The following is a 14,414-nucleotide window of genomic DNA, read 5'->3' as shown; positions in this document are numbered from 1 at the left end:
TTTTTGTCGGTTGATTGTTTTAGCCAGCCTCTTCACCCCAGTGATGTGCCACCACATTTTTTAGCTCAATTCAAGTGAGTCACTCAATTCTCATTGGCTCCCAGCCAACGTGGCTGATTGAGTTTTATCCGCCAATGGCAAAATTCACCTCCATTTGGCACCTGATTGCCCTCTCCCGGTTTCTGCAGTCCATCATTGTGACTCTAAGAAACACCATACAAAAAGCAAACAAAAAAACAAGGAAAAGACAAAAGACAATTTGAAAGGCTTTAGCACATAACTTTAAAGAAAAAAATTCACTCTTTAATATCCACAGAAAACATGAATTATTTGCAATTGAACGCGTGAGTTTGTATTACCTCATTTAAAAAATGATGCAGAAATGCATCAGTGGTTTATGTGAAACAGTGATAATAATGCAGATCAATCATAGCTGCAGCCATTGTCAAATCCATTGATGTTTTTTCCGTGATTGGATCCGTGCACATTTGGGACACTTCTTTTCCACAAAGCAGCGTTTGTGAAAGCAGGTCCTGCACACTGTTAAACAGGAAGCAAAATGAATAGAGTTGATCTTTTTATAACTGCAATAATCAAAACAGCAAGTAAGATGTAATATAAGAGTGCCAGATTTTAACCTAAGGAGGCGACTGGGGGGTGGATGTTAAACAAACGCAGGACTTTTGCCCAGAGGCCTGTACTATGAAGCAGGATTTGGCGTTAACGAGCTAATTTTAGGTTCAACCCAGGGTTTTCTGTACCACGAAGGTGGATTAGTTGTCATCGGGTTCAATCGCCATGGTAACTCATGCTGAACGCCTAACCTGGTCGGGAGCAGGTTAAGTTGGAGATGAGAGATCAACCGGTATAAAAGCAGCGCCCACTGACTCATTCATTCTTGATCATAATGGCGTCACCGTTCTTAGAAGATCCTGTGGAGCTTGGTGCGCGGATAGTGAGAGGTGCGCTCAGAAGAGCCAGAACATTTAGAGACCGACAAAACCTTTGTCATTCCCTGATGACTATCTTTATGAAAGATATAGGTTCTCAGCGGAGGGAATTGCGTATCTTTGTCAGCTTCTTGAGCCGCATGTTGCCAATGCAACACAACGAAGCCGTGCGCTCACAGTCCCACAGACTGTATGCTTAGCACTGCGCTATTTCGCAACGGGTACATTCATGTACAGTGTGGGTGATGCGGAGAACCTGAGCAAGAACACCGTCTGCCGCGCAATCCGCAAGGTGGTGCGTGCTTTAACAGCACACTTAAATGCATTCGTAGTATATCCAGGGCACTTGCCCACGCAGACAATAAAAAAGGGCTTTTATGAAACTTAATCTATAAATAATCTAGGCCCCATGACGTTCACCGTTGCATATGAAATTAAACGTACTCCTTAGGCTTAGAGGGTAATTGGTGCCATCGACTGCACCCATATCCCTATTGCTGGTAGGGGACCACGGGTACGCCTGCCAGCCCTTTCTGATGACCCCCTATCCTGATCCGAACACAGGGCCACAGAATGCTTTTAATGTGGCACTCAGCAGAACAAGGGTCAGGATTGAAATGACCTTTGGCATAATCAAAGCACGCTTCAACTGCCAGCGTGGCCTTCGAGTGGCCCCAGACCGGTCTTTGACCCCCTCACCCTTGACTAGGGCCATGAGAGAGGCTATTACAGAGCAGTATTTTGTTTAAGTGGAGACTAAAACATGTTTTTTTTTACAATTCAGTTGGGCTATTTTGGTTCCATAGCATTTGAGATCTACAGATCTTCTTTAATGGCTGTTGCCACCATATTCTGATTAATGGAGTGGTAAAAAGGAGATATCCAAAGTGCCCAGTGTAAAAACTTTGGACTCTAATATGTTGACAAAATGAAACAAGGATTTTCATTCAGTCTTATTCCAATGTTCTGATTTCCATCCTGGAAATGTAATCATATTTTACAACTTAATTCATCATTTGCTCATTTAAACACACATTTACAGGAAACTAGTAATGAAAACAATAGTTGACCTAATATTATTTATCAACTGGGGAGGTTTCATGTTGATATGTTATCCCTATTCACTGGGGTGTCTCCCCCTTAACCCCTTCTGTTGTCCTTGGGTCGATTTGACCCATTTTCTAATCATTTCCATATCAGTAATTTGGGTTTCTTTCAACCACAAGATTTCAAACAAAAAACATGTATGGTACCGTACAACGCTCTTCACAAGTGAAATAAATTATCATTTCACTACTTTCATTGAATTTTGATGTTTTATTCACTTTCAAAACACAATAAATAGGACACTGAAAGAACAAAATGGTGAAAACACACAAAAGACTCAAATTCACAACAAGAAACTTTGGGAAAAGCCACAAAAAAATTTGTTAAAAGACCAAAACATAGAAAAACAACAAGAAATACATCCTTGTGTTGTCCCTTTCCTAGGAACACAGAAAAAGAATGTCAGTGTAACTGTAAGTTTTTTTTTTTTCATTTATACATTGTTATGTACTACCTTCTTCTCATGTTCCAGCTTTTCTATCTCCAGCCTTGTTTTTTTAATTAAAAGCATCTTGTACTCTATGTCGAGCTCCAGGGTTCTTTTATATAGGGCCCTCACCTGGTCTGCTCCAACCTGAAACAAGGCACACTTGGAGGAAGTTGAAGGTGTCCATTTGACTACTGTGTTTTAAGGTCCATTGCTTACCACGTGTCTTTGTCTTGGCCTTGATGTGGAGGCCCTAGGCTCAGGGGATGGAATAGGTTCCTCTTCCTGCTGAGTTTAACACCATAGCAATTTAATCAATTGAGTCATATTTGAAATGAGCACTTTAAGGACTTGTGTCTCATGTTCAGACCACCACCATTAGCAAGTCATTACAGATACTTCAATCACAGCCACACATTCACACACTCTCACCATCTGTGTTGCAAGTAGTAAAAATATTCAAGTGTACCCCCATAGCGCTCTCTGAGCAGGCAGACACAGTTTCATCATCTGGGACAAGGACTTCCACCTAGAGGAAATAAATGGCTTATTTTATCAATATTCAGCAACCACATATGGCATACATACTGGTGTATGACTATTAATTTCACTGTTACCTCTGTATGGCACAGTGGGACGACAGTGGGTGGTGGTGGTGGTGGCAGCAACACCACTGTATCTCCTGTCACTGCAGAGCACAGTAATACATTTCACTCCTACAATATTCATAAAGAATTTTTGAATGAACATGGTCACGTAGATTACTTGACACATACCCTGTACATATGCCTGGGTCTGTGAGCTGCTGCCACCAGGTTCAGAAGAAATGCCCCCTTCCACTCCTTCCATCAGGGGCCGACCCTGATTGCTGTAGAGGGCCAGCTCCTCAGCAGGAGGGAAGTCCTGTGGGGGAGGGCCCCCTCCAGTCTTCTTTGTCTCATTTTTCTTTCTTTTGGCTGCAAGCCATTTCATTGTTCTATAGGCACTTTGTATACCAATATCCTACAAAAGGGACTGATCCGCAATTCAGCCTTGTACTGGTTGGCCTTAAAATATGTGCAAGTATTGCTACTTACCGGTTTTAATTATGTTTTTATATTACATTTTTATTTGCTCCCACGATCGTTTGCCACTGCCAGGGGTTTCAACTAAAATAATACAGCAACACAAGGTAAACGTTATGGAATGCACAAGTGTAATTATGGTCAGATCTTTCTCCTGTGACAGTTATATCAATAAGTCATGTAACTTACGTATTTACAGCATCTGCTATTTTCTGCCAGCTTTCCCTCCTTGCTTTGGCAGCAGCGACTGTGTTTCTTTTAGCTTGTATTAGGTTTAAATTCCTGATATGTTTGTAGGATTATGGTCTGTTCCTCTTGAGTGAAATATGCAGCCCTTGTTTTGTCCAGCTTTGCGATTGAACATACGGCATGATCACCGCCCCTTTTATGTGTACACGTGCGTCTCTAGATTGGAAAAACCTGGGTTGATTGAACTAGTTGATAACCAACTTCTTGACAAAGGTTATGCGGGACCGCGGTTGTTAGCGTTAGTGAAGCCGGATAACTGAAAGAAATCCAGGGCATGTTGATCTTGATTCGTAGTACAAACCTCAGGAGACCAAGGTTCAAAATAAAAGTTAACAGCAAGTTATTTTACAAACGTAATTTTCTCAACACTGATAGATCACCTTTTAAATTGACGGGCAGACTTGGATTTATTTAGAGCTTGGTTTGTCTACATTTGAATGAAGGTACAATATTTAATCTCTTTTAGCTCTGTTTGGTCTCCACAAACTCCAGAGTAAGGATCTTTGGCCAGATTGTCTAATTACCCACCTCCCGATAACATACGGAAGCTTAGTTCTGGAAATAAGCCAGTTTTTAATTCAAGATAATATCCACTTAGATTCCAACCCTGACCCTTAACCCTAATCTCCAGTTAGATTCTAACCCTAATCCCCCATTAGATTATAACCCTAAACCTAATCTGTCATAGTTTCAGAGAATGTGTAGGACCCAAAGGGCTCCTGCCAGAGACTGACAGGTAGTGTTGTATTGCAAGAGTATTTAATAATAATACACTGATATATCAAAGTCCATACCCAATAAAAGGTGTCCTGAAAACAACAGGCAAAATAAAAACAGGAACAGGCAGAATCCCAAAACAGGAATAACAAAATATCAGGAACACCGAAACCAACGGGGTAGACGACAAACACTCTCACACAGAATACCATAAACCGTACAATGACCTGACAACAAACAAGGGGCACACAGAAACTAAATACAAGAGGTAACGAGCAAACAAGGGACAGGTGATACAACAGGTGAAACACATAAAACAATCACAAGGGCGGGAAAACTAAAGACAGGAAGTAAAACTAGACAAGGGAGAAAACAGAGACTTCAAAATAAAACAGGAAACAAAAACATACAACCATGACATATTCTCCAATTAGATTCTAACCCTGACCCCTAACCCTAATCCCCAGTTAGATTCTAACCCTAACCCTAAACCCCCAGTTAGATTCTAACCCTAATCCCCAGTTAGCTTTTAGCACTGACTTAATGTAGGATTTATAGCGTTTTTAAATTCTCAATTTCGCAAGTCTGTGTCTTGTTATTACAGAAACTATTGGGCATCATTAATGCTGCAATCAGTCTGTGACTGTCCCCAGCTGGGCCATCATTGGAAAATAACAGCACTGGCCACCGGGCTAAACAACCTTTCTAGGGGGAACCCATTCCTTTACTTTAAAACAGTAGCGGTTTTTGGCACGGAGGAAGGCCAGAAAGGTCAGGTTTTAGTTTTAGTTTGTGTTTTCTGTTCTTAGTGCTATAGTGTAATAATTAGTTCAGTTCAATTTTATTTATATAGCACGTTTAAAAACAACCATAGTTGACCAAAGTGCAAACAAGCTAAAAATAAAAAGAGATATAATATACACAAACAATACAGAATATACAATACAAAATAAACAACCAACTATAGAAAAAGGTCAAGATATCAAAGCTCAACTTGAATTGAAAGCCAATGAATAATAGTGGGTCTTAAGCAAGAACTTGAACGTTTCAATGGTCTGAGCTGTTCTTATATGAATAGGTAGACTATTCCAGAAGTTTGGAGCAGCCACTGAAAAGGCTTGGGCACCTTTTGTTTTTTAACCTGGATCTGGGCACATCGAGGAGCATCTGATTGGAAGACCTCAGTGCTATGACAGGTGTGTGGACATGTAAGAGCTCTGATAAATAAGAAGGCAACAACCCATTTAAGATCTGCATTTATTACGAGACGTAATAAATGCATGTATGACTCCTTCGAAGTCTTTGTGTAACAGGTAGGGCTTAACCTTAGACAAAAGTCTCAGCTGGAAGAAGCTGGTTTTAACAAAAGAACTAATCAAATTTGTCAAATTTAAAAGCACTGTCAAAAATCAAACCCAGATTCCTGGTAAAAGGATGAGTATGGGAACCTAAAGTACCAAGAGCATCTACACAGGCAGTTAAATGTACAGCACGACCAAACACAACAATTTATTGTCTTATTATCATTGAGACAGAGAAAATTCAGATCAGATCAGATCACTCAAGCAGTTCAACACAGGCTGGATAGTGTCCTTCTCATTGTTTTTTACAGGCAAATAGATTTGTACATCGTCTGCAAAACAATGGAAAGAAATGTTATGTTTTTTTTTTAAATGGACCCTAAGGGCAGCATGTACAGAGAAAAGAGCATGGGTCCCAAAATGGACCCTTGGGGGACCCCACAAGAAAGAGGGGCAGCAGATGAAGAGCAATTCCCTAGGTGGTAAGCAAAACTCCTATCTGTCAAGTAACATTCAAACCATTTTAGGGAAAGCCAACACTTTGTTTGAGTCGGGATACGAGGACAGAGTGGCTGACAGTGTCAAAGGCAGCAGTCAAATCTAAAAGCACTAAAACAGCGGAGTTTCCTGAGTCCACTGCTAAGAGAAGGTCGTTGTAGACTCTTAGAAGGGCAGTTTCAGTACTGTGGTCGGGGCTTAAAACCAGACTGGAACTTTTCATAAATACTAAAATCATCTAAAAATGATTGAAGTTGATTAAATACAACCTTCTAGACCTTCCAAGACTTTAGATAAAAAGAGAAGTTTAGAAATAGGTCTAAAATTAGAAAAACTTAAGGTTTCAGATTTTCTTTTTTAAAAGTGGTAGCACAACAGCATGTTAGTGTGTTTTCACATTTGTGTGATGGATTTGTGCTATTTCGAATATTTATTCTATATTTTATTTTTATATTATTCTTAATATTTTATATTATTGTTGCTCTCTGCTCTTTTTTATTTTTATATATCTGATTGTATATATTTTTGGCACATTTATTTATATATATATATATATATATATATATATATATATATATATATATATATAGGTCAAAAGTTTTAGAACACCCCAATTTTTTTAGGTTTTTATTGAAATTTTAGCAGTTCAAGTCCAATGAATAGCTTGAAATGGTACAAAGGTAAGTGGTGAACTGCCTAAGGTAAAAAAAAAAGTAAGATTACCCAAAACTGAAAAATAATGTACATTTCAGAATTTTACAAAAAGACCTTTTTCAGGGAACAAGAAATGGGTTAACAACATAAAGCTGTTCTGCAGCAATGGAGGTTGATCAAGCTTTGAAAGTTGGTGTTACCAATTTCCGCAGGTGTTCCAACTTGTCTGTATTACTTACAAACCCCTCTGTTTGTATAAAAGTATTGTTGGAACACACTGTGGTACCGTACCCTCGTGAGCATTATTTGAACAGTGTAATGGAAGTTTCCTGTTGCAGCAGGGGAAGAGTTTTCAAAGTTTAGTAAAGTGAAACAAATAAGACAGTTGAAACTAAACCAAGTTTAGGTTTTTGTATTTTATTAAAAAATATATATTTGCAAATATAGGAGCAACATGATTTCACAAAAGGCACAGCGGTCCAGTGTGGAGTCAGTCCCTCAAATGAGTGAACAGAAACACTAGGCTTATATGCATCTTCAGAGTGACAGCACACACGCACTTGGCTAATTATGACGCTATAATTTTTACAGGCAATCTGATACACAAGAAGAAAATCAAGAAATACAAGAGACATCTTGGAGCCATCTCACCTCCTCCTCCCTGTACGACTGTCATCCCCCCAGTTACATCTAAACTGGCAAGAGAAAACTAGAGATAGTTTTAGGGTGACCTTGTACCTTTATCGGTTCAGGCAAACAGTGCTCACATAATGTTCCAGACTGGGTGTCTCACAAAGTTAGAATCAAAATCTACATGTGGGAAATGAGATAAACTCTTTCAGCTTTTGTGAGAGAAATTAAAGTACAAATAAAACATAAAAATATAAGGAATTATGCTTAAATGTAATTTTTCCAGTACAGTATTGTACTGCAGAAAGTAGTGTGTTGCCATAAAAATGGCGGGAAAAAGGCAATTAACAATGGAAGAGACACAGACCATCATAACACTTAAGAATGTTGGTCTTTCCTACAGAGAAATTGCGAAGAAAGTCAAGGTGTCAGTGAGTACAGAATTCTTCACCATCAAAAGGCACTTAGAAAGTGGGGGAAACTCTGACAGGAAGAGGTCTGGCAGACCCAAAGCCACAACAGAATCAGAAGACAAGTTTCTGAGAGTCAACAGCTTGCGTGATAAGCGGCTCACAGGACAACAGCTTCAAGCACAGCTTAATAGTGGTCGTAATAAGCAAGTCTCAGTTTCAACTGTAAAGAGAAGACTTCGAGCTGCGGGTTTGATAGGTCGAGTTGCAGCAAGAAAGCCATTGCTAAGATGTCAGAATAAGAAAAAGAGGCTTGCCTGGGCCAAGAAACATCGTCAATGGACTACTGAAGACTGGAAGAAGGTGTTATGGACTGATGAATCAAAATTTGAAATCTTCGGTTCATCATGCAGGATTTTTGTACGCCGTCGAGTAGGCGAAAGGATGGTTCCTCAGTGTGTGACATCAACTGTCAAACAGGAGGAAGCGTGATGGTCTGGGGCTGTTTTGCTGGATCCACGGTCGGTGATTTGTACAGAGTGAAAGGCACCCTGAACCAAAATGGCTACCACAGCATTTTGCAGCGGCATGCAGTACCCTCTGGTATGCGCCTAGTTGGTGAGGGGTTCATCCTACAGCAAGATAATGACCCAAAAACACAAGTCTGTGCTCGAAGGGTTCTCGCCTAGGGTGTAATTCAATATAGAACCGCCACTGCTTTAAAAGTAACAAGCATGTGTCAGTGCTTACCTGGACAGCGCTTACATGTGTCACTCTGAAAAGGAAAGATAATGTCTCTTTCTCACAGATAAAATCTCTGGCGAGACACAACTGTGTGAAAAAAGTCGGAAGATTGGTTCAGATCAGAGAGGTTTGATTCCACAGCCAGTGCACAGACAACAGCCTCTCAAACAACAAACAAATATGTGATCTTTCACACCTGAGAATCTCTATCTGCTGCAGAAGGCCGTGAAATATATAATGCGTTTATGTGTATAGTGAATCCGATCTCATCCTAAAAACACCAAAGTCACACAATAACACAAACTAACTAACCCATGGAAGCAGATATATACTCTGTACATCATGAAGATTAAGGAACAATAATAAAATGCTGTAATAGAAATACTGTATGTATTTTGTAGATTGTAGATGCTGACCTCACAGTTTTCAACATGGTCAATAGCAGAGTGTAGCAGTAGGTGGTGATGTTGCTGCTTCCTCTCGGGCGCATCTCCTCAAGTCTGGAGAGGATTGCTGCAGCCATGGAGTGTGGCCCTCCAAACGCACCACCTGCTCCTGTTGTGCCCCTTCCTCCTCCCACTCCATCTCCGTCCACGCGCTCCACCAGGTGCGTATTGCCATTCCCGGACCAGATCCCACCAGAGTGTCCAATCCCACCGTAGTTCAACATCACGTCTCCTTAAATCCTCTAACATTTCCTCATTTATGTCATCAACACATCCATGATTCATGGAAATGTTGTGTAAAACACAACAAGCCACAAAGAATGCTGCGACTTTTTGAGGACTGTACTGTAAAGTGCCATCTGAATAACGCAACACTGACTTTAGATTAGCGGCACTGACTTTAGACTAGGTTTTTCCTGGTCTGTGGTGGAATTGTTTTCTGAAACTGCAAAATAGCACCAGGGAATGTTTGCGCCTGAACACGCCTCCTCTTTTTGCTGAACCGCCCCCGGGAGCGCAAATACATTCCCTAATTTACCGGCGTGCATCTGTGGAGGGAAGAGTCCGCTGTTCGGTCAGGTGCAAAATAGGAATGATACATGCGTCGGTGTAGTGCAGTAAAAGCTGTAAAATGTCTCTTGTGACATTATTAGATATTAATACTGAAGGATCAATGGTGGAGCAGCATGTTACTGTTGTAACTCCTTACGCAGAAATCTGGCGCTCTTATACTTCGTCACCTTACTTCCGGCTTTGCTCCCGTCATTATGGTTCCAGACAACGTACATTTATGCATCCGTATTCATTTTTGGGCATTGTTGTTCCTGATATAACAGTTTTTCTGAATTGCTAAAACACTAAACCCCATTCTCTGAGCCAAATGCTCAGTGGCCTAAACTGATTTGTCTAATCAATCACTCTTTTGGCAAAACCCTGAACACATTCTCACTCCCTAAAACACATTTCATACTGTGATGCACTTGTGTTGTAAATGGTAAACACGGACAGCAAGTTAAAAACCACTACAACACAGTTATTACCATTTACACACAACTCAAAGTTGTAAACATGTTTCTACTGAGGTGATCAACCCAATTGTAGAAAATGTAATCCAGATCCAAGTGCAGAGATGTGATGCTGAGGCATTGACTTTGATATCGTGGTATCACTATATTTTTTTGTATACTGTCATGTGCTTTTCATTTCATTTTCTTTCTTCTTTGGCCTTTAGCTTTAAACCAACTGATTTCGCAATGGTTTGAACGTAACAGACGTGCATTCATATTAAAAAGTAATTCACTAAAGCTTTAATCTCAGACACGGCACTTTTTTGATGACATCACATTGCATACAGCAAAAGTTGTACTACTGTTTTATTGTTGCTTTTTTAATGAAGCCCTGCTGAATCAACAGAGTGGCCCCATTTAACGGAATGAGAGGGCTGTCTTCTTTTACACACTTAATGCCGCTTCAAACCGCCTTTCACTGAGATTTCCGGACAATTTGAAAAATAGCCTTTAACACCGCTAGTGGCAATTAAGAGTATCTGGTTATGTTTTATGTCTCTTGCACTGATCAATGCCCTGTAGGCTTGCCACCCCTAATAACTCATGTTCTTAGAGACATGCTGAACAAATTCTCTCAACCCCCACCCACCCTTTTGTAAGCTTATACTATTACTGTTGTTTTTACTTTCACTGTTTTTTTCTTTTTTGTTCTGGAGTTTTCAACATGTCGTTATTGTCTGATCGTTTTTGTGACCAGTCAAAATGATTTCACTTATTGTAAAAAATCAATAAAAAGACACAACATTACATTATGGATATGTATTCTTTTTATTATCATACTTCATGTCATTTTACAACAAATCACTATGCTATGTAAAATTAAATAAATGAAAATAATTCTGGTCATTTTTCAAATAAAACTGATCTAAAATTGCAAGCCATTACACTTTACATAATTTGTGAAACTTTAACTTTCCCTGTCCTATGATTAAATGTTTCTCTAGAAATGTGACTGCAATTATCTGATGAACTGGAGATAATCCTGTCTTTTCAAATAATCAATTTTTTAACTTCTTATAAGAGGACTTCATAGTGTTTTAAATAATTCTGTCATGAAGACAAGATATGTTATACAGGGATCACATATGAATGACACTAAACTGAAATGATTAAAACAACTTTGTAAAGGGAACATGATCTTTTTGTACTGACAGTTATATGTGAAACACAATAACTGTTCACAGCTGATGTTTTTCTATACTTGACGGGAAAGTGTGTCTGTTCAGGGGCATCTTTTTTCTCTATGAAACAGGAACCCAGCAGGCCTGGGATTTCAGTTTGCAACAAAATGGACACAAATCACAGAGATTATGCTTTGTCCAAACATAGAGACATAAATACAAAGCTTTAGTAGCACTTTTGTTGTGTTGGTTTGAAATGTTTCCCATCACAAATAAAAAAGGTTCCCTAGAAATAAGAAAAGACTGCATAAGTGTCATACATGTGTGAATTTAAAGTTTGCATTAAACTGGGTGATAACCTAGAAACAGTATATGGTGCTTATGACTCTTTCTTTGAATGCAGCAGCATCAGAGAGACAAAATACACAACAAGATAAAGCTGAAGCACAGGCCTTTCAATTGCTGATCAAAAACAATTTAGACGTTAAGACAGGAAAGCATATCTTCACTTTCTGTATTTAATAATTCACTCACGGAACAGCAGGAACATATTCATTCCTTTAATTCTTAGACCGAATCTGATCTCAGTCCCTCCACAGCCTCTCTACAGGATGTTGGTCTCACAGGAGCCAGGCTGTAGTATCTGAAGAGTTACAATGACTTTAACTGCTTTTCTAAACCAGGGGTAAAAAAAGGCATAGATCACAGGGTTTAGACAAGAGTTAGAATAAAACATAAAGAGAACATAGGATGCAGATGAAGCATTGACCCAGTTGTCACCTGCGAGAGAGACAGTGTAATATGGGAAGAAACATATTAAAAACACAACCACAAGAACACCAAGAGTCCTGGCTGCTTTCAGCTCTGATTTCTTTGCCTTTGGAGTCACTGAAAGCTGGAGTTTGACAGCTGTAATGTGAGAGCGCATGGCACGAGCCTGAGACACAGCCACGGCAAATATTCTCAGATATAGAGCTATGATGACAGTAAAAGGAACAACAAAGCTCAAAACAAGGTCTACAGCTTTTACAACATAGTCAATGACCAACACACATTCTCCGTGGCAGGAATTATACCTTCCCGGTTGAGTCAGGACATCCTTAACATAGAGAAAGCTGTAGGAAATAGAATAGAGCCAACACAGACAAACACAGAGTTTAACTCTGTTGACAGTGATTCTGGTGGTGTAATGCAGAGGGTCACAAATAGCCACATAACGGTCAACTGATATGAGCACCATGTCACCTATTGAGGATGCGGTAATGATGCTTGAAAAATAATTATAAAGAAAACACAGAAAGTCACCAAGAAACCAGCAGGATGTTTTTCGGAGGATTTCTCCTGGCATCAGCACGAGGCCCACTAGAAGGTCTGAGACAGCCAGAGAGAGGAGGAGGATGTTGGTGGGTGTGTGGAGCTGCCTGGAGGGAAAGAGAAAAGCACCATTAAACCAACAAGTCCTCATATCTAAATGACAAACATTTTATGTTAGTTCTTTCTGAAACAATCGTTATATATCTAAAACTTCAATTGTTGAGACAATGATCTTTGCCTGAAGTGGGAGACTGAGATGATGACGAGCAGGTTGAGAGCTAGAGTGAGCAGAGAGATGGAGTAGAGCAAAATGTGAATGAGCATCACTTCAAACCAAGGAGGTGTCAGCTTCCTGCAGGAGGTGTTGAAGAGTTGTGGAAAGCAGAGCTCTGCTCCGTCCTGTGTCTCCATCATCAGTGGGAGGATGAGAGAGGCCTCAGCTCTCTGCTTCAGACTCTGTCGTACAACTGATTTATCTCTTTCTACTGTTGTCTCCACCCCTCACTTTCTCTCTCTCTCAGTCTCTGTTGGACACTGATGTCATTTTCTTGCTCTACACATCACAACGTCATCTTCTACACTTTCTCTGTTAGTCCACAAGCCTTTCAATAATAATGTTTCTTTTCACTCCTCTGGCGTTCTGGCTTTCTTTCATGCAACAGCATGGCCTGAGGCAGGTATAAGCACTTTAATCCTTAGACAATTAAGCGGCAGCTCAAAGCGGTTTTCTACTGTATTATCTATCATTTCACTGTGTGGGGAATTGGCAAACTGGCGCCCCTGCTTGCTGAGAAGATACTCTGCAAACTAAATGCTGTAATAGCGCCACCTAGCAAGTGACGTACCAAATCTAGTGCTTGGGCTTTCCTCGTTAGTATAGTGGACAGTATCTCCACCACTCACGCGGAAGACAGGGTTTCGATTCCCTGATGGGGAGAATGTTCTACCTGTTAATTATTTACTAAGGCTACATCGACACTACTGTTAGCCGGAGTGGTGTGGATACGAGGCCTAACCATAGAATAATATGTGAGTTTTTGAGAAAAAAAGTGTCAGAATGGATTAAGTCCAAGAAAGACAAAAGTTTTCCAGCAGCACTGAGCATGTTCCTGCTATCAAAGAGAGCTTTGAGCTGCTTACACACCAACCAGACGGCCAACCGTCGGCAGAAAAGGCAGTTGGACCGATCAGTCTCCCCGAGTTGGTCAAAAAAATGCTTCAGAACACACCGAAGAGACGAGACGTAATACGTCTCCATAACAGCAGGCGGCGCTAATCTGTATTGTTGCCCAAAAAATGAAATCCGGCAGCTGATTGGACGAACGTGTAACGTGGGTCTGTTTTCTCCGGAAATTCAAAGACAGACTGTCAAGGCGGCTTGTTCAGAATACGATCTCATATTGTACTAAAATTGTTCACCGAAACGTGTTTATGAAAACATTTTAAGCGAGAAATAGGCCATGCAGTTGCTGAATCTGTCATTTTCATTCTCATGTCACGTCGGCCAAAATGAAGGCCGACGGCCCCTCGGACAGACGACGGCACGGAACGCACCGAACAGACTCGAGTCACTGATCTCGCCAGACCGTCCAACGGCCGATTATCGGCTCTATCGAAGCAGGAACGTAAGACGGATCCAGGAACGTAAAACAACAACGAGGCTCAGCTAAGGTACACCCTAAAAAATGCTGGGTTATTTCATCTACCCAACCGCT

The 14,414-nt window shown here is 40.4% G+C and overlaps 1 protein-coding gene and 1 long non-coding RNA gene across 2 annotated transcripts; both read right to left on the bottom strand.

The window, feature by feature from the left end:
• Positions 1 to 467: 467 nt before the first annotated feature.
• On the bottom strand, positions 468 to 8,809 carry LOC120546475. The gene is made up of 2 exons (XR_005636874.1): positions 8,758 to 8,809; positions 468 to 540 (listed from the first exon to the last, which is right to left on the bottom strand). It is a non-coding gene; the product is annotated as an uncharacterized LOC120546475 (long non-coding RNA).
• A 3,180-nt stretch (positions 8,810 to 11,989) lies between these two features.
• Positions 11,990 to 13,113, bottom strand: LOC120546197 (trace amine-associated receptor 13c-like). Its single transcript, XM_039780977.1, has 2 exons — positions 12,938 to 13,113; positions 11,990 to 12,806 (listed from the first exon to the last, which is right to left on the bottom strand). The coding sequence occupies exons 1-2, from the start codon at positions 13,111 to 13,113 to the stop codon at positions 11,990 to 11,992; spliced, it is 993 nt and encodes a 330-aa protein (XP_039636911.1).
• Between the last annotated feature and the right edge of the window lie 1,301 nt (positions 13,114 to 14,414).

Source organism: Perca fluviatilis, chromosome 18 (genome assembly GCF_010015445.1).
Source record: "Perca fluviatilis chromosome 18, GENO_Pfluv_1.0, whole genome shotgun sequence".
Lineage (NCBI taxonomy): Eukaryota > Metazoa > Chordata > Actinopteri > Perciformes > Percidae > Perca > Perca fluviatilis.
Note: the sequence above shows the minus strand (reverse complement) of the source record. Positions and strands in the feature narration are given on the sequence as shown.